Genomic DNA, 18,723 nt, shown 5'->3' with positions numbered 1-18,723 from the left:
GGAAATCCCATTTCCCTGACGGCAGGGTGCAGAGCCGGGCACTCCTCCTGCGCCCCCCCCCCCCCAGCCCCCGCCGAAATCTGTGGGCAAAGGCTTCTCCTCCTCAAGGAGGAGGGGAACTCGGCGACGGGGGGGTACCCACTCCAGCCCCGTCCCCACCCGCTCTCCCCGAGTGCCAAGCGGCTTTTCACAAACGCCAGGAGGCCGAGGAGGGAGCCGACCCCGAGACCCCCGACAACTCTTAACCAGCCCCCGCCATTCACAGGTGGGGAGGGCGGGCGTGTCGCCGTGTGTCACCGGGCACAGTTCCCACCGGGGTCCTTGGGCTCCACGTCTGAGGCCGCACCAAACACCAGTGTTAATTACGGGGCTGCGAGGTCACCCCACGTGTCTCAGGAGCTACACACCTGGCTCTGCAGGATCAGCCAGATTCACGGGGACAAGCCCACAAAGGAGGTCACTGCTCCCCTTCTTTGCTGGTGACCCAAGGATGGAAGCAAGGGCTGTCGGCCTCACTGACCCGAGCTCCCTGCCTGGAGCTTTCTCTGCACTGGACACGCCGAGCTTCTCGAGCAGAGAGGAAGGCTCAGCTGGGGACTCGCGGCGGGGGGCGGCGGGGGCAGCGTCCAGCCCTCGACGGGAGGCACTGGGGTCCTCAGCCCCAGGGCTGTTTGGTCTGAGAAGCTGGAACAGGGCTGAGCAAGCGTCCCCTCCAAGGGGCAGAGAGTAGGTATTTCAGGCTTTATGGGCCGTGCGGTCTCTGTCACAACTGCCGGACCCTGACTGTGCCGATACTGTTGCCGTGTGAAAGCAGCCCCAGACGTCAGTGACTGAAAACATGAGCAAGGAACCACTTCGGCAGCATGTAAGGGACTGAAAAACATTTGCACCCATTAATCTATTAAGTCACGTGATTTTCCTGAGAAGCGAAGCTTGGGTTTTAAGTTTTATTTATTATTATTATTATTATTATTATTTTTTGGCCGCAGCTTGCGGGATCTTAGTTCCCCAACCAGGGATTGAACCCGGGCCACGGCAGTGAAAGCGCCAAGTCCTGACCGCTGGACCGCCAGGGAATTCCCTAAGTTTTATTATTTAGTGGCACGTTTCTTGAAATGTTGATAGTTCAAATCTAGTTTTGAAATAAAGAGCCTTTGGCAACATTGCGGCTGCCTCTCCTGGGGGGATGTCTGCACGTGGCCACGACGCGACTGACGGGTGCTGGAACCCGGCAAACTCACGCTGCCCTTGATCACCCGTTGTCCTGGCCTGGACCCTGGCGAAGGTGGCTCTGTAGGAAGAGGGATCTTTGTTAATTCGTGAAGATACCAGGTGGCTGTGGGTTTGCCCCTAAATATGATCCAAGCATTGTTAAATGGTGTTCTGGAGAAAGCTAAACACATTTAGCACATTGCATAAAAAGACGTGAATTTTTGTAATGGTTCCATGAATGTTGAGCGGTCCTCAGAGATGACGCCCCTTCCCTGAACCCCGAGTTTACTCACCAACACTCACCCTCCTCGGGCGGAGATGCCAAGGCCGGCGTTAGACCGGATTGGCCCGAGTCGGAGGTCTGGGGGGGTGGTCCTCTGTCCAGCCCCCTGTCTGCCCCTTGCTGCTGTCTGCTGCATCTCAGGCCGTTCCCAGAGGGAGCCCCACAGCCCGTGTTGGCCTCCTTGTGGGAGGGATGGTTCCGGCAACGTGGGGGACTTGGGTACCTCCTTCTCTTTCCTGTCACCGAAGTTGAAAGCGGTGGGGCGCGCGGGCGCACGCGTGGGGAGTTGACTTCAGCAAACCTTTGTTGGGCACCCACCGTGTGCTGGGCACTGTCCAGGTGCCGACCACGTGGCCGTGACCGAGACGTAGGCGCTCTGTGCACGGGGAGGGGCCTCCTTCCTGGTGGGAAATCGGCTTCTCGGTGCCCGCTGGCCGCCAGCAGCCCGTCCTGCACCTCAGGCCCACACCTCGTGAGGGTTCGCTGTGTTTCCTAACTGAGCTCCACTGCGCGGCTGGTACTGTGTATCCTTTCTGTTCTCCGGGAGTAACTTGAGACTCTCTCAAAAGAAAGAGATTTGTTTAAAAAAAGGCAAAAGAGGGTAAAACACGAAAACGAGTTATGGCTGGAAAAAAACTAAACGGGGAACCTGTCGACACGCGGACACCACGAAACTGCGAAGATGACTTTGGACTCCGAGTGGTGGGCGGGTGACCAGACTTGTGGACACTCTCACCTCCACGCATTTTCTGACATTCCAAAGTTACAAAACCTTCTCCAAACAAGCCAAAAATGATAATGAATTTCAGTGTTTAGAACCAAGAAGAATAAAGGTTGACCATCTAAAATCTTTTAAAACGCTGAGAAAAATACCAAGATAATTGCATGGAGCCCCAGAACGGCTCAGAATCCTGACACGTCCAGGCGCCAGGCAGGGTCGCTTCGGTGGCCGTCGTGTAGGTGGGTGTTTGGCCGAGGGTCAGGCAGCCGGCTCTCCCACCCGCTTCTCACCCTGGGTCACTCCACCCGCAAGGGGCCCCTCGGCTGTTCTGAGCGCAGCCTGGTAGGAGCCACGACTCCCACTCCAGGCCCTGCAAGCAGTGGGGGGCGCTGCCCCTGGAGGGGTCTCATCAGCCCTGCCTGCCAGGGCCTCCCCTTTTCCCTCACAAGGAGCAGAGCCCCAGCGCCCTCCTCGGTGCCCTCGGTTCCCCCAACCTGGGGACGGAGCTGCCGAGCCTGGGCGGGGGCCTGGTGCCGGGTGTGATGAGGCGACAGGGCCACCTCCCACCCCAGCTGCGCGGCGTGACGGTGCAGCGTGTCCGCGCGGCGTGGCGGGGCCCCCGGGGGCACCGGGCCTGGCTGACAGCGGCTGTTCTCGTCCCGTGCAGAGAGCGTACTGCGGCCAGTGCAGTGAAAGGATATGGGGCCTTGCCAGGCAGGGCTACAGGTGCATCAACTGCAAACTGCTGGTCCATAAGCGCTGCCACGTCCTTGTCCCACTGACCTGCAACGGGCATATGGTGAGTGGGGGCCGGGTGCAGCCCGGGGGGGTGTCCACACTGCCCCGGGGACCCTCGGCCTCCTTCTGTCCAGGTGGGGCCCTGACGCCGTCCCTGCCACCCGTGAGAGAGAGGAGGGGGCTCCCGTGGGCTGCAGAGTAATGGCCCAGGCCAGCGGTCCGGGTCGGGCCCTCTTCCTGAGCCCCAGGAGCCCCCGGCACTCTTGGGGGCCTCAGCGTCCACCAGTAGGGCGCCTCCTCGATTGTGACGTCAGCCGTGGAACCCGGAGCTGGGGCCTGACTGCAGCCCATGGGGGCTGGGGGCGGGAGAGAGGAGTCAGCGCCACTGTGTAAATGCACGCGCTTGCTAAAGCACCTGCTGGAAAGGTCGCGGCCCGAGGGGCTGAGCGGTCACCTCGGCCTGTGGACTCACAGGTGACTTCAGTGCTCCTCTTCCCGTGTTCGGTGCGATGACCTAACAGTTGAATGGTACGTGTGTTACAGTGTGTGTTACGTAACAGGTGACTCACAAGTCTCCAGAAGCTCCGTCGTGGCGCCCGCCGGGTCACTGTGTTGCCGTCTCTCTGCAGGATTCTGTCATGCCTTCCCAGGAGCCTGCAGTGGACGACAAGAGTGACGACGTGGACCTTCCTTCCGAGGAGACGGATGGAAGTAGGGGCTGCTCGCCCCGCCCCCCCCCCGGGAACACCCACCCGCCTCCCCTTCCCCTTCCCCCCGGGCATCCCTTTAGGTTCTCTCCTCTGACCAGGGGCCAGTACCTGGGAGCATGTCCCGTGCTCGCTGCGGGACCGGGGAGGGCTCTCAGGGCCCGCCTCATCCGGGCCAGAAGTGGGCGGGGTGGCCTTCCCTGGGCGCCCACGTCTCTGTGTGCTGCTGCCTGGGGAGCCCGGGCGGGGTTACCCTCCGTGCTGACTTCGGACGTTCTAAGAGGCACGTAGTGCAGCGGCCACCATGGATACCCATCTCTTGTGGAAAGGCCTGCCGTGCGCACGGCAGGCTACTGTGTAGTTCTTGAGTTTTAGTGGATTTTTTTTTCTTTCTTTCTTTCTTTTTTTTTTTTTTTTTTGGTTGGGTACCCTCCGTGCTGACTTCGGACGTTCTAAGAGGCACGTAGTGCAGCGGCCACCATGGATACCCATCTCTTGTGGAAAGGCCTGCCGTGCGCACGGCAGGCTACTGTGTAGTTCTTGAGTTTTAGTGGATTTTTTTTTCTTTCTTTCTTTTTTTTTTTTTTGGTTGGGGAGAGACTTTTTTTTAATGCTAAGAAGCATTCAGAGAGTGATTTTGAATACCACTGGGACTGATGGCCCAGCTCTGAGCTTCTGCAGTTCTGTGCGCTGTTACAAGGGTGTGCAAGGGCCCTAGCCCTCGTTTGATAAATATGAGTTCCATCCCCTGGGATGGCAGGAGGCCACGGAGCATAAAACCCTTAGCACAGCACCTCGTGTAAAGGAGACCCTTAACAAGTACGCATCCACCCAGCCAAGCCATCTGCGTACCCTAAGAACACAGACTAGAAGGCTAGACACCAAAATCTTATGATCTGCCACTTCCAGAAGAATCACTAGGGAAACTTGTCACAAAGGCAGGTTTCCAGCCCCAGAAGTTCAGAGTCAGCAGGTCTGGGTGGGGCCCAGGAAGCTGCATTTTCTTCAGTCTCTAGTTGAGTCAGACGTGGCTGCTCTGGGCCTTCACCCTGGCGGCCTGGCCTGGGCCACTGTGTCTCCACAGAGGGGCAGAGGCCGTGGGGGTCTCAGGCCACGTCCCTGACAACGCCTGTAACACCCCTTTTTTCTTCCTCTCTTCACTAGTTGCTTATATTTCTTCAACCCGGAAACATGATAACATTGAAGATGAACCTGAGGTGAGTATAGCAGACGGCTCATTAGTATTTTCAGCGTCCTGTTTACAGGCGCATTAGCTCATTTCTGGGGCAGTCGTGGAAACTCGAACATGAACGAGGAGGGCTGGGGGAGCACAGCCTCGTGGACCTCGGGGATCGCGCACACTGAGGCTCCCAGGGCAGAGGTCCGTGAGGTCCTCCAGACATAGCACAGAGGCGCTCTCTGTTCAGCCGAACGGGCAGAGAGCAAGCGAACGTGGCAGCACGTGAGCCGTTGCTGAATCTCAGAGGTGAGGACACGGTGCTTGTTGTACGTACTCTCACCCACGCAGAGCCGGGCGTCAGGGGTCGTTGGCTGAGTCTGTGTGAGCCCAAGCTGCAGGCCTGGTCTGAGCCTGGGTCAGGGGACCCCTCTGACCCCAGGATCCTCTTCTGTCAAGTCTGGAGAATGATTGCACCTTTTCCGTGAGGGTAAACCGAGAGCATTTGTAGAAACGCTCAGCACCATGCCCGGCGCCCGGGAAGCTTTCCACGGCACTGACTGCCGGCGTGGCCGTTTCCACATCAGTACAGGTGGCTCAGGCCATCACGGTGGACCACAGGGGGCACACGTGACCTCCACAAAGGAAACCCCGTGCTCTTGTGCTTTGAGAGAAAGCGGGAAGGCTGGCCTCTGGGGGGTGGGCTCACTCTGACCTGGCTGTCACGCCCACTCCAGCACCCAGGTTCTTACATTTTCTGAGGCCGTCCCCCTCCCCCGTGGCGGGTGTCCCCATCTCCGGGACTCAGTGCCTTGTGTGGCAGGGACGTTGGCGCCCACAGGCAGCTCTCACGGGCCCTCTGGTTTGGGGGGATGGGGTGCCCGGGGTGGGGGAGTCGGCCCGTCGAGCGGCAGTGAAGGGGGTGGCGAGGAGGGGGGAGCTGACAGCTCCGGGAACAGGCCCTGCCACCTTCACAGCTGGGTCTCACCAGGGGCACATCCGTTATGAAGCCCCAGAGGCTGCTGCCCCAAAGGTTCTTGGGGGCCCAATCCTGGCACCATCTTCTGCCGCGGGTAAGGCCTTCCCACATCCTCTCCACCCGGCAGCACAGCGGGTCCGGGGCTGACTCCTGAGCTGCAGTTTTTGTCAAATTTTATTTGCATAAAAGTCTGCCTTTATTTTCTGTGTGTGCTTTCCACACTACCAAGCAGCTCTGCAATTCTCAGCAGACACTGAGTGTCCTACAGTGTAACCCAGCGCTGACACCATCAACCGGGGGACAGATCCCCCAGGTCGGGAGCTCCGTCCCACAAGACGGACCCCTCCTCCCACTTGAGATGCCAGTTGCAAGTCCAGGTTGTCACCTGTGCTTCTGAGCGACTGGCTACAGATTGGAGGGTCCCACGACCCCCTCCTCGGGTTCAATTAATTTGTGAGAAGGGCCCACAGGACTCAGAGAAACATTTTACTCACCAGATCACCGGGTTATTTTAAAGGGTTGTAACTCAGGAACAGCCAGTTGTAGGAGGTGCACAGGGCAAGGTGTGGGGAAGGGGCGAGGGCTTCCATGGTCTCTCTGAGCGAGCGCCACTCTCATATCTCCACGTATTCACCAACCCAGAAGCTCTCCAAACCTGTCCTTTTGGGGGTTTTACGGAGGCTTCATTACACAGGCGTGATGATTAAATCATCGGCCATTGGCGATGGAGTCAACCTGTAGCCCCTCTCCCCTCCTGGGAGGTCAGGGGATGGGACTGACCCTCTAATCCCAGGGTTGGTTCCCCTGGCAACCAGCTGCATCCTTAGGTGACCTAGAGGCTTCCCTGTAGTTGCCTCATTAACATAACAAAACACACCTTGCTGGCTCTCAGCACTTAGGAAATCCCCCCCAGGTTTTAGGAGCTGTGTGCCAGGAATGGGGCCCTAGAACAGATAGGAACTTGGTGTTACCAATCACAGCATCACAACTGGACTCTGGGTGATAAATGAGGCTCAGGAAGTTGTGGTTCTGAGCCAGGACAGTTCCAGCTGGAGCTCAACCTCTGTGCACAGGACCTCAGGGAACAGCAGCACCTTGAGAGGCCACACCTTTCCCAAGGTCAGTGTCCCCGCCTGGACGTCTAGATCTTTCTACCTGGTCATTCCGTGTCTGGAGTGAGTCAGGAACACTTAGTTACCCTCCCTCCACCAGAGAATCCTCGCCAGAGATAATTCTCAGGAGGGGAGCTTGTGCTCTTAATCGCGTTGCCTTTCTCTTTCGTCGCATATTGTCTCTAGTGGTACTTGCTTTGGCAGGTCTTTCCAGACATTAGCAAGTTACGCTTTGCAACCCCCCAGGGAGGGCCAGGTGGCCTTCCGGCCGCTGCCCCGATGGCCCCTGGGTGTGTGAGCCTGCCTGCGGCCACCTCCTCGGCCTTTCCAGGCGGGGCTGGCCCCGAGCATCCCTCCTTGCTCGCAGAGGGCCCACCGGTGGCCGATGACGGCTCTCGGATTTCCGGCCCCTTCTACCAGCAGCTCTTGGGGTTTGCTGCTGGGTGGCGCGGGGGTGACGGCCTGTGGGACAGAGAGTCAGGACTTGTGAGCAGGACGGGGCGCTGGGCTCCGGGGCGCGGACGCCACGTCTTGCCCCGTGGCGCACGAGTCCCCTTCCCGTTTCCTCCCGTTTTGTCCTCCCTCCCTCAGGACCTCAAGCCGGTCATCGATGGGATGGATGGCATCAAAATATCTCAGGGGCTCGGGCTGCAGGACTTCGACCTGCTCCGGGTCATCGGGCGCGGGAGCTACGCCAAGGTCCTGCTGGTACGGCTGAAGAAGAACGATCAGGTCTACGCCATGAAGGTGGTGAAGAAGGAGCTGGTCCACGACGACGAGGTGAGGGCCCGCCTACTCGCTCCTTCGGATGGAAGTCAGCCACGTAACCAAGTTTGCCGCTTGACCGCTTCCAGGCGCGCAGTTCAGCGGCGTTTAGCGCGTTCACGGTGTCGGGCCACCCTCGCCAGCACCCCGCTCCACACCCGCTCATCCCCCAAAAGGCCGCCCCGTCCCCGTGAGCAGTACCCCCCGGCCCCCACGGCCGCCCGCCGTCTCCGTGGATTTGCCTGTTCTGGACGCTCTGTGTAAGTGGAACGGTGCGTTGTGGGACCTTCTGTGTCCGGCTTCTCTCACGGAGCGTCGTGTTCTCAAGGTCCGTCCACGTGGTAGCGGCTGTCTGCGCGTCCTTCCTTCCTTTTTGGGCCTCGGCCATGTCGTGTGTTTCGGATCGGCCCCCTCGGGCTTCTCTGCTCGCCCGCTGACGGGCGCTGGGCTCGTCTCTGCTTCCGCTGCCTGAGCCGCGCTGCCGTGAACGGCTCCGTGCGGTTATTTGCTTGAGTCCCTGTTTCCACGCCTCCTGGGTGTTTACCCAGGAGGCGAACTGCTGGGTCATAGGGTAATTCTATGTTTACCTTTTTGAGGAACAGCGAGACTGTTTTCCACGGCAGCTGTGCCGTTTTACGTTGCCAGCAGCGACGCGTGAGGTGCCCAGTTTCTGTGCACTCTTGCCGATGCTTGCTGTTTTCTGTTCGTTGACCGCCGCTGTCCTAGTGGGTATGAAGTGGCTTTGCTTGGCATTCCCATAGTGACAGTGTGTTGAGCTCCTTTTCATGGGCTTCTTGGCTTGACGTACTTTTGACCTGTTTCTTTGACCCCTGAACGGGGGTGACGTCCCTAAGAAGCAGAGAACTGACCTCACAGAGAGCAGTCACTCTGTGACGGTGCAGCCGCTGCTGACCCATGAGGCCACTTGGCGCCTGTGGGGCGGGGGCCGCGGGAGGGCTCCCCGGCCCAGGCTTGCAGTTCAGAGGGCAGAGTTCAGAGGGCAGAGCAGGCTGCACCACGTCCCCACCTGTCCTCCCAGCACGTGCGTTTTTGCAGTGCTCACACCGCCCAGCTGGCCCCTCAGCCCTGGGTGCTGAGCTCACAAGTGAGTTGGGACATCCGTGCCTCACAGCTGAGGAAGCGGAGGCCCCGGGAGGTGTGGGGTCCGGCTGGCGTCTTCACTGCCGGTGGCAGCCCCCCAAGAGGATTCCAGGCCCCTTCCCAGCCTGCGGCCGGCTGGAGGGTTGATGGTGTGTGAGGGCCAGATTCTAGAACGCTGCGAGGAGAGGCCTCCAGGGAGAGTTACTGCTGTGGTCTCTCTCGGCATCTTCGCACGTGGCCGGGACCGGAGCTCGGACTCGGAGGTGGTCTCCGGGGAACGAGACCCTAGGATCCGGTGCGCGGGCCAACTGTGCGTTTGTGAGAGGCGCCGCCGTCCCGTGGCCCCCGTCCCAATCCCAGGAACCTGGGAACAGGACCTTATTTGGGGAGATGTAATCACAGATCCTGCGGCGGTCATGCTGGATCAGCTGGGGGGCCCTAAATCCAGTGACGAGTGTCCTTTTAGAGAAAGGCAGAGAAAGACTTGAGACGGGAAGGAGGAAAAACACACACAGAGAAGTCACTGCGAAGACAGAGGCGGAGAAGGGCCAGAGTCCCCTGGAGGTGCAGGAGGGACCCTCCGCGGGGCCCTGCCCACACCCTGAGCCCAGAGGCTTCTGCCTCAGAGCAGCGAGAGGATACAGTTTGGAGGATTTAAGTCCCGAGGTCTGTGGCGTTTTGTTAAAATAGCCTGGGGAGTCCGGCAGGCGGGAGGCAGGTGGACCCGGGGGCGTGGGGGAGGAGGCATCGTGAACCCACCGGCGTTTCCTTCCTGAGCACCCGGGTGGCCAGGTGCCTGGGAGAACAGACGCGGGGACCGTCAAGGGCTCTGTTTGAGGCCGGCTCTGCCCATGAGACGCTGAGTGGGGACACCAGGTGGCCATTGCACGAGCGAGTGGAGCTGGGGGAGGTGGGGCTGGTCAGACGGAGCCATGCCACCTGGGGCGTCCCCGGGAGCAAGGGGCAGAGGGGTCAGGACCCAGCCGCAGGACGAGGAACCCAGACGGTCTGCGGCCACCAAAGGGATGCTCACTGAGCGTCTGCTCATTTTTCCAGAAACCTTCAGGGGAAGCCAGGCTACTCTGGACACATCCCGTTCCCTCTCACTTCCCAACCCCCGAGACAAGAGGTTTAACCCGGGGAATTCGGGGAATCTCGTCCGACTCTGCTTTCTGGGGTTGTAATGGAACCAAAGCTGAGACTCTCAAGCTGAGTTTTCCCCAAGTTCCAGTGTGGATTGGGAGGGAGATAGCCCTGCCGTGGGAGCTGCTGCTTGGGAGATGGGTGTGGGGTGTTGGAGAAACCTCTACTCTCGGTTTCCTCCTGTCTTAAGTGGAGATGATAATACAGACTTCCCAAGGCTGCCAGGGGCAGCGCATGGGGCAGTGCGGGAGAGCCTGTAGCCCGGAGGCCAGTGCACAGCTGGCGATGGGGGCTTTGGTGATGGTGGTGGAAACGGTGAGAAATGTTAACGGTGATAGATGACAGGTAATGATGCTGATGGTGGTGGAGATGGTGATAGAGGATGGGTAGTGAAGATGGTGATGGTGGTGGTGGTGGTGATGATGGTGGAGGTGGTGATGATGGTGGAGATGGTGATGATGGTGGAGATGGTGAAGGTGAAGGCGGCAGATGGTCATGGGTGACTGACGGTGGGGAGAATTGCTCAGCGGGCGTTTTCTTTTCCTCTCTGCATTGTCCTCCCTCGAGCAGAGTTGACATTCCTCTCCTGCCTCCCCTTCTCCCGGATGCCTGTGAAGTGTTCACACTCCCTGGCTTCTATTTCAGGATATTGACTGGGTACAGACAGAGAAGCACGTGTTTGAGCAGGCGTCCAGCAACCCTTTCCTGGTCGGCTTACACTCCTGCTTCCAGACAACAAGTCGGTAAGAGAAAGGGGGTGCTTCTGGGATTCTGCTGCTTTCCGATCTGAGCCGTGTGGAGGCTGTGTTGTCACGCGGTGTCTGCTGTCGTCTGTAGGGTCCTCCTGTTGGCAAGTGTGGGGGCTTTTTGGTTCCTCCAGCTAGCTTTGTTGTTCCCACCGGCTGGTGTCATATTAAGTAAATTTCAAGCAAATGAATGAAGCTAAATTCTTTAATTCTGTTTACAAATTATTTATTGAACGCATCCCACTGATACAAGCGTGGGATCAGGTATCGGGATGCCGCTGTGAATGGGAGGCCTGTCTTTGCGCTTATGGATCTCACTGATGAGTGGAATAAATTAATAAATACTAAACAGCCTCACTTCGAAGCTTTGTACGTATTAGAATTCTACTTTAAAAAGGTTTGGAACCACTGGTCTAGGATATTCAACGTTTACTCAGTTTGGAGTTTCTTCGGCCAGATGACTTGAACTCACGCAGTTTGTTTCCTTGAAAAGTCACTATGTTCTGGCTCGGGGTGCTCAGGACCCACCCCCGGGTTCGGTGACTCAGGAGAACTTGCAGGACACGGCACATGGTCACACTCACGGCTAAGGCTTTACTGCTGTGAAAGGGTGTAAAGGGAAGCGATGCACGGGGTAAAGTCGGGAGGAAAGCAGGCACGAGCTGCCCGGAGTCCCTCCCTGCGGAGCCCCACAGGACAGACACCCTGAATCCCTCCACAGGGAGTTGTGGAAGTCGGGGTTTACTGGGGGCGGGGCACGTAGGCACCGCTACCTAACACGTGCCGAAGTCCCAGACTCCCGGCGAGTAGCAGGCGTTCGGTGTAAAGCGTGTTGTCTGTGCAGTGTGATCACAGTGAGGGGAAGTTTTCTGTTTTTGTTTTTTTGCGGTACGCGGGCCTCTCACTGTCGCGGCCTCTCCCGTCGCGGAGCACAGGCTCCGGACGCGCAGGCTCAGCGGCCGTGGCTCACGGGCCCAGCCGCTCCGCGGCACGCGGGATCCTCCCGGACCGGGGCACGAACCCGCGTCCCCTGCATCGGCAGGCGGACTCCCAACCACTGCGCCACCGGGGAAGTCCGAGGGGAAGTTTTGTATCGGCGCAGGGAGCCGGTGACCGGGCGAGGGCCCGGCCCTGCTGGGGCCCGGCGTGCAGGCACAGCCTCTCTGCACGCCGGTCTCGGTCCTGCTCTGCTCTCTCTCTGCTGGGCGCTTCGTTGTGATCGGAGCAGCGGTCCAACCCCGACCCCGCCCCCCCCCCCTGCATCCACCCCCACCTCTCCCGATCTTCAGCCCCCTGTTGCCACCGGAACTGGCATTGCCGCCTCCCCAGATCTCAGTGATTCTGCCTCCTGAGTGGGTCTCAGACCCTCCCTTTCCCCCTGAGCCCCAGCTGCAGCCCCTTCGGGGCGTCCGGTCCCCGGGGCACCAGGCTGTCAGTTCCCCCACGTTGGAACTGAGCCATGTTTCGAGAACATAGATCTGAAGTATCCATCACCTGCTTCAGAGCCCCCCGACCACTTTCCCAATGGCTTCTGGGAGACAGTCCAGGCCCCTAGGCGTGTGGACGAGGCCCCTGCAGCCAGGCTGCCCCTGGGTCCCTCTGTCTGTCTTTGCCGCCCTGCCTGCCGGGCCCCTCTCCTCGCCTCCTCTTCCGCCGCCCGGGGCTCCGGGAGGGCCCAGCAGTAGTGTCCGGTGCACTTTCCTCACCTCTCTTTGGCTCTGACCCGTCTCTTGGGATTATGGGGTACGCCCGGGGGAGGGTGTCCCCCCACCCCCACGCTTCCTAAACGTATTGTGAAACGAGTCTTGCTGTGTTTTTCAGTTAACTTTGCTGTATGAACTTGTAGGGTGTGGATGTACAAGGGTCAGATATTTCAGCCTCACTTCCAGCTCCGTTGCCAGGAGCGCAGCGCTTTCTGCACTCACGTCCCGGAAATCCGCCGGCTCACGTGTTCCCAGGTGCGTTAGGGTTAGAATTGGAAAAAGAAAAAAATCATCCCGTAGGTGTTTCTGTGCGAGCCCCACGGTGCAGGCGCGCACCGTAGCGCCTTTCCAAACTGACGTGAGAAGATGCGTCACGGCCTTCACATTCACGGCCGGGAGGCATCCCAGGCATCCTTAGCTTCCGTGTCTAGTTCCGTTGCCTCCCGCTTTTATGGAATCCGTCAGTGACGTCTAGAAGCACCTGAGGCCCGCTTAGTCGGGATAGGGTGTCCTTGCGGGCTGTTTCCACGTGCCCGCTTTGACGCCGGTTTATGACGCATGCCTGCCCCCACCGCCCACGGTGTGAACCCCTAAGAGCGGGGCCGGTGCGGTGTTTTTGTGCTCCCAGCAGTTGGTTCTTACCTGGCACCTCGTAGGCAGTTGTGGTGCTAAAGGATGATTTTTTTAAGGTACAGTCATGTCCTTGGTACAGATATAAAGTGAGCGTGTGTCAGCGTTTATGTGACTCGCTGATTAATGAGGGACTCGTCGAGGTTACGGCCCGCTCACAGGAGGATTCAAGATCCCGCACTCGTCGGGTGACGGGGACCCTGGGACTGGCCGATGCCTGGTGCCGAGCCGGCTGGGAGGCCGGGAGGGGCCCCACCAGGCAGACTTCCTTTGCGAGTCTGTGGATGGCATTGTTGGTATAGAGCCCACGCGGCTGGAAAGTGGCTCAGAGACAGAGGGAGACTCCGGAAGCCGTGCCCTGGGAGGGTGGTACCAGCAGAGCCTGGCTCCTCCGGAGACCCCGTCCTCATTTCAGTCTTTCAAAGCCTTTTGTGGTTCTCCTGACAGCGGTACCAGCGGAGGCTTGGAGCCGACAGCTGGGCTTCAAGCGCCAGCCCCGCCTTACTGTCCGGGCGACCTTGCGCAGGGCACCCTCTCTGGGCCCCACCTCAGCCCTGGGACAGGGAATGGCAGGGATGCCCACCACAGGGGCTGGCTGTGGGTCCGTCGGTTAAACGTTTGCAGCCAGGAAGGCCCCGCTCCCGGGGAACTGTGAATAATGTGAGCTGCGGCTGAAAGGGCCTTTCTTCCTGGGGGCGCTGGGCCTTGGGACAAACAGATGGAACCTCGTGTCTGAGCCTGCGAGGACACAGGAACCAGCAAGCTGCCCTGCCCCACGTTGGGCGGCTGTCAGCACCGCACCCGCTGCTGCTGGTGAATGAGGAGCGAGGCCACGAGGACCCCCAGGGCGGACTGGAGTCGGGAACTGGGAAGGCTGGGTGGGCAGGGTGTCGGCGGGGACATGGCGGGGAGGGGCGTGCGGGCCACCTCGACTCCTCCTGTGGGCTCCTCGCCGAGCCGCCGCCCCGAGGGCCTGCCGTGGTGCCAGGAGCCGGCGGAGCCCTTGCAGCGCCACCAAACACAGTGGACATCCGCTCCACTCCGGAGCTGTGCCCGCGGGCCGCCACCGGCAAAAATCTGGTAAATGAGACAGTTTCTCACAAGCAGTTAGCAGAAGGGGGTCTCTGGATGGGAAGAAAATAAGCATTTCATTTTTCTCCCCAAATCCAGTAGCGCCGTCCGGCTCTGCCGTGTTCCATGTTCACTCGTGGACGTGGAATCCTGAACGTTACATTCGTCATTAATGTCGCCACGTGTGTACAAATGTGTGCAGATGGTACAGTGGGGCTTTATTTTTATTTTTAATTGTTTTATAAATGTATTTATTTATGCACGTACGTATGTATTTATTTTAGGTTGCTTTGGGTCTTCGTTGCTGCGCGCGGGCTTTCTCTAGTTGCGGCGAGCGGAGGCTACTCTTCGTTGCGGTGCGCGGGCTTCTCATTGCGGCGGCTTCTCTTGTTGCAGAGCACGGGCTCTAGGTGCACAGGCTTCAGTAGTTGTGGCGCGTGGGCTCAGTAGTTGTGGCTCGTGGACTCTAGAGCCCAGGCTCAGTAGTTGTGGCGCACGGGCTTAGTTGCTCCGCAGCATGTGGCATCTTCCCGGACCAGGGCTCGAACCCATGTCCCCTGCATTGGCAGGCGGATTCCTAACCACTGCGCCACCAGGGAAGTCCCAACAGTGGGGTTTTAGTGTAAAATAAACATCTGTGTTACGGAGAAACCATTGTTCATATCCACACAGCCCATCTTTTCTAAACAACAGCCAAAATTAACTACGAAATGGCCAAAACAGGGGAAACTGCTTCAGTTTAAGCTATTGTGGGGAAAATGGGTGATCGAGAGATGGTAGCTGAAAATCTGTTTCTCTCTCCCCCAACTCCCCACGTTAGATTGTAGTTTGGGGACCTTTTTCTCGCTTCTGCCTGATCTCAGATCACAGATGAGCAAGCCACCAGTAAAATATTTACAGTCAACTTGCTGTTCTAAAATAAAACCTTTTAACCGTTGGCCCAATTGGTTATCTGTGTTCATCTACGGACGCGGATGCTTCTTACCCTTTAAAGAGGAACAAAGCGGTTGTGCCTTGTTTGTAGCGCCCACTTAGACGCTAAACTCAGTTCTTCCTGGTTCCCGGTGGCTTCGAGATGCGAAAACGCCTTGTGTGTTAGGCTTTGTAAATCTCACCTGAGGACTTACCTGCAGCTCTGGAGAGACCTCAGCCTGGACGGGGTCCCGGGGCCCCATACAGGGGGCCCACAGCGCACACGTGCACCCTGGGAACGCCGTCAAGGTGGGGTGGGGTGGGGGCAGAGCCCACGAGGGACGGTCGCACGGGTGTGCCCAGGGGAGGCGGCTGTGCTGGGGAAGGATGAGGAAGGGCTTGACGGTGGGACGGCTCCCCAAAGCACCACGATCCTCAGCCGGGGACGCCGGACCTGCCGGCCGAGGAGGCCTGAGGGAGGCCTAGAGGGAGACGAGGACGGTGGGTTCACCCAATGCCAGGGAGAGCGTGGCAGGACTGACGAACGCTTGGCGCTGCTGGGGCGGCAGGCGGGGTCCGACGTGGAGAGCTGGGGGCGCGGGGCGAGCACGTGTCCAGTGGGCGGTGTGGACATGGGGCTGGGAGGCGGGAGCCGAGGGGGAGCCGGGGCCACGTGTGTTGTCGCCACGGTGAGAAGCAGGCGGGCCTGCGGTGAGCAGACCCGGGGCCCAGTCTGACCTCCGCCCGCTCCGGATGGAGGGTCCGGGAGGTCCGGTTCCCGGGGGCCCTGGTGATGGTCACGGGACACCTGTGACCGCTGCGTGAGGATGCGCCCACGGGGCCGTGCACGCGGCAGGAGTCATCCGCGACCTCGAGGGCAGGTGCTCCCTCCTTGGGAACGTGAGTCACCGTACTTTCCAAAGGCAGTAAATTTGTTCCAGTCCTAATTTAAACCCGGAATAGAAAGCGCGGCGCTGAGTGACAGTGGGCGTGGGCGGAGCCACGTCAGCCTCTGTTCTCCACCTGGATCCCCTGCATCCCCTAAAATGGTCCAGACGCAGCCCTGACCCCTCAGGCTACCAAGCAGGACCCCCCGGGCTAGACTGCCCGGCACGAGGGCGCACGTGGGGGGAAGGGACCCCCCCGTTGGAAGTGAGTCGAGACTCACTGGAACGCTCAGGAGGTTTCAGGACTTCGCTGTATTTTTCCATCGTGTGGGTGGACCGCACTCTCTCTGCAAGCACTGTGGCAGCTGTTGTGGATCACCCCACAGCCCCGCACAGTGAGGGACCCTTGGGGCGTGGCCTCTGTCCGCCTAGCCCAGGGGCCTGAGTCCTCCTGCCGCTGTGCCCGCACACAGCCTTCACCGAGTGTGATTCCTTCTTTCTTCCTTATGTGGAGGCGACTGGCTGCTTTCAGACCAGGGCAAGTGGGTGGCGGGGACGTGTTGTTACCGTGTGCTTGGGGACGGACGTGCACGGGCGTGGGACATGCTCTCCATGAGCTGGCGTCCTTGGACCATCCCGTTAGGATGCGGTGACTCCGGTGCCCCATGCAGCCACTGCCTGACTGAGATGACGTCCTGTCCAGCTGCATGCCTCCCCTGGACAGGGCCTCGCTAGAGCCGGGCATGGGGGCTCCTTTTGTCGAAGTAACTGTCAGGACCAGACCTGAAATTGTGCTTTTGCCAACTATTAAATGACATCAGAAACCACGTAAAAGAGCAGCTCCTTTTTAAAAAAAAAAAAAACTTGACGCAATTTTAAAACGCAGGAAAGTGAAAGGAGGAAGTAACTTTTGTGCATACTCCCTGGTCTTCTCATTGACACGTTTTGCTGCTTGTTTTTCCGTTTTGCTGTTTATCTCTCCATGTGGACTTTGGAATCAGCCTGTCCAGCTCCGGAAAGGAAGACGGGGCATCCTTGGGACGCAGGCGCTTCCTACTCAGTCACGTGGTTTCCCTTTTCATCTGCTCTTTCGGGAGATCTTGAAGTTTTTCTTCAGGCAGAGTTTTCAGTTGCTCGCTTAATTTTTGTGCTGAGTGTTTCTCTCTTCTGTTTCTACTATAAGGGAGGTCTTTTCTTCCATTAAAGCAACAAGCAACGTAATGTGGTTTCTGCACATTGATTTCGGGCCCTTTGCCTCATGATTCTCTTTCTCCAGTAAATTTCAGGTGGTTTTCTTGGATTTCCGGATGTGCAGCGATAACATCTGCAGACGATGCTGTGACCCCCCTCCTCCCCAGTTCGCGCCCCTGTTCATTTCTATCTCTGAGGACATCAGCCAGTACCTACCGCATTTGGGGACTGGTGGTGGTGGGCAAACCTGTCCCGTTCCTGACCCCAAGGGAACGCGTCTGGTGTTGGCGCCGAGAGCCCAGCGCCAGCTGCTGTGGGCCAGTGGGGTGTCAGGAAAGCAGAACCCGACCGCGCTGGCATTCCAGTCAAATGTGTTGGCGTTTGCTACAGCAAGGGGCCCGGGGGCATTGGGGGAGGGAGGGCGCAGCAGGGACCAGGGTCTCCACCTGCGGCCATCGCCCTGAGTTCTGGGTCCACAGGGGCCCCGTCTGACAAGGCTGGAGGCGAAGGAGGTGCTGCCCCTGTCTGGCTTTGGGGAACAGGATCACCCCCTACGGACTCCTGGACCCCATCATCCCGTCTCCCCCAGAGCCTCAGAAACGCAGCTCAAAGACTCCCAGACCCAGCAGTGGGGAGGTTACAGACATGCCAATAACCGTCGTGGAGTTACAGTTCGTCTGAAGGAAGTTTACACCTCTTTTTATTTTATTGTCACGAAGGAATATGGAATTTTTCCAAAGGTCTTCTCACCATTTATTGAGGTGATTGTTATGATTTTTACTCCTCGGGGCCTCCTAAAATGATGAATTGTATCATTATAACATATTTCCCAGGGTTGGAACTCTCCTTGAATTCCTGGGGAAGCGCATGCCTGGTCTTAGTGTACAATTCTGTTAATGTGCTTTTGAATTCAGTTTTCTGATCTTATTTAGGAGTTTTTCATTGATGTTTTCTGATCCATCTATAGTTCCCCTTATTCAATCTTTATTAGATTTTTGCATTTTCCTTATTTTTTTACTCTGGAACATTCTAAATCTCATTGAAATGACCTCTTGGCAGAAGTCCCTGAATCTGCTGGGGCCTAGGGTGTTTCAGAGGGCAGCTTCCCTCTCTCCACCACCCAACTGTGTTTGCTGTAGTTTTTATATTTTTTAGGTGTGCCATCCTCACGCTGGTCCTTCTGTAGCTGCTTCGCTGTTTTGGTCTCTCCTACTTTGCTCGATTTCATCACGAGGCATGACTCCCGAGTCTGGGAAGGGCTGGCGTTCACGTTCCGTGCGTCCTTCACATGTGAGAGCACAGGCGCTTGAGCCAGGCTTGGCCAGGGCCCCTTGCCCTGAACGCAGACGGGTGCTTGGTGGTGTGTCCGTCCAGCACTCGTCGTCCACGGGGAGATGGAGACAAGCTGTTCATCCCCCCGCTCCGAGAGGAGGCTTCTCTGGGCCTGGAGCTGCCAGCTTCCCTTTTCTGTTGGCAGCTGGCCCAGAGCCACGGGCTCTGTCTGGTTTGCATGCACAGTGTGATTGCCGTGAGCATCCTTCTGAGTCAGGGTTTTGGTTCTTGGTTCTGACCGTGTCTGTCCTGGGGCTTGCCTTGCATTTCTTTTTTTTTTTTTTTTTTTTTTTTTTTTTTTGCGGTACGCGGG

At 58.4% G+C, this 18,723-nt stretch overlaps 2 protein-coding genes across 4 annotated transcripts in view; one reads left to right on the top strand and one right to left on the bottom strand.

Annotated features, from left to right (window-relative positions):
• Window positions 1–18,723, top strand: part of PRKCZ (protein kinase C zeta) — a 117,179-nt gene that overhangs the window by 83,341 nt on the left and 15,115 nt on the right. Inside the window, exons 6-10 of one of the 2 annotated variants that reach the window (XM_024125471.3) lie at window positions 2,884–3,015; window positions 3,584–3,665; window positions 4,826–4,878; window positions 7,521–7,709; window positions 10,584–10,681. In XM_024125471.3, coding sequence (XP_023981239.1) covers window positions 2,884–3,015; window positions 3,584–3,665; window positions 4,826–4,878; window positions 7,521–7,709; window positions 10,584–10,681 — 554 coding nt within the window. Of the gene's footprint in view, window positions 1–2,883; window positions 3,016–3,514; window positions 3,666–4,825; window positions 4,879–7,520; window positions 7,710–10,583; window positions 10,682–18,723 lie in introns of both variants that reach the window. The other variant, XM_028487971.2, reaches the window with a different exon arrangement.
• The window catches only part of FAAP20 (FA core complex associated protein 20), a 30,481-nt gene continuing 22,811 nt past the window's right edge, over window positions 11,054–18,723 (bottom strand). Inside the window, exon 4 of one of the 2 annotated variants that reach the window (XM_028487977.2) lies at window positions 11,054–11,284. In XM_028487977.2, coding sequence (XP_028343778.1) covers window positions 11,107–11,284 — 178 coding nt within the window. In that variant the 3' untranslated portion in view covers window positions 11,054–11,106. The remainder of the gene's footprint in view (window positions 11,285–18,723) is intronic. The other variant, XM_028487987.1, reaches the window with a different exon arrangement.

The sequence above is a fragment of the Physeter macrocephalus genome, chromosome 3 (genome assembly GCF_002837175.3).
Source record: "Physeter macrocephalus isolate SW-GA chromosome 3, ASM283717v5, whole genome shotgun sequence".
Classification (NCBI taxonomy): Eukaryota; Metazoa; Chordata; class Mammalia; order Artiodactyla; family Physeteridae; genus Physeter; species Physeter macrocephalus.
This window is presented reverse-complemented; position numbering and strand designations above follow the sequence as displayed.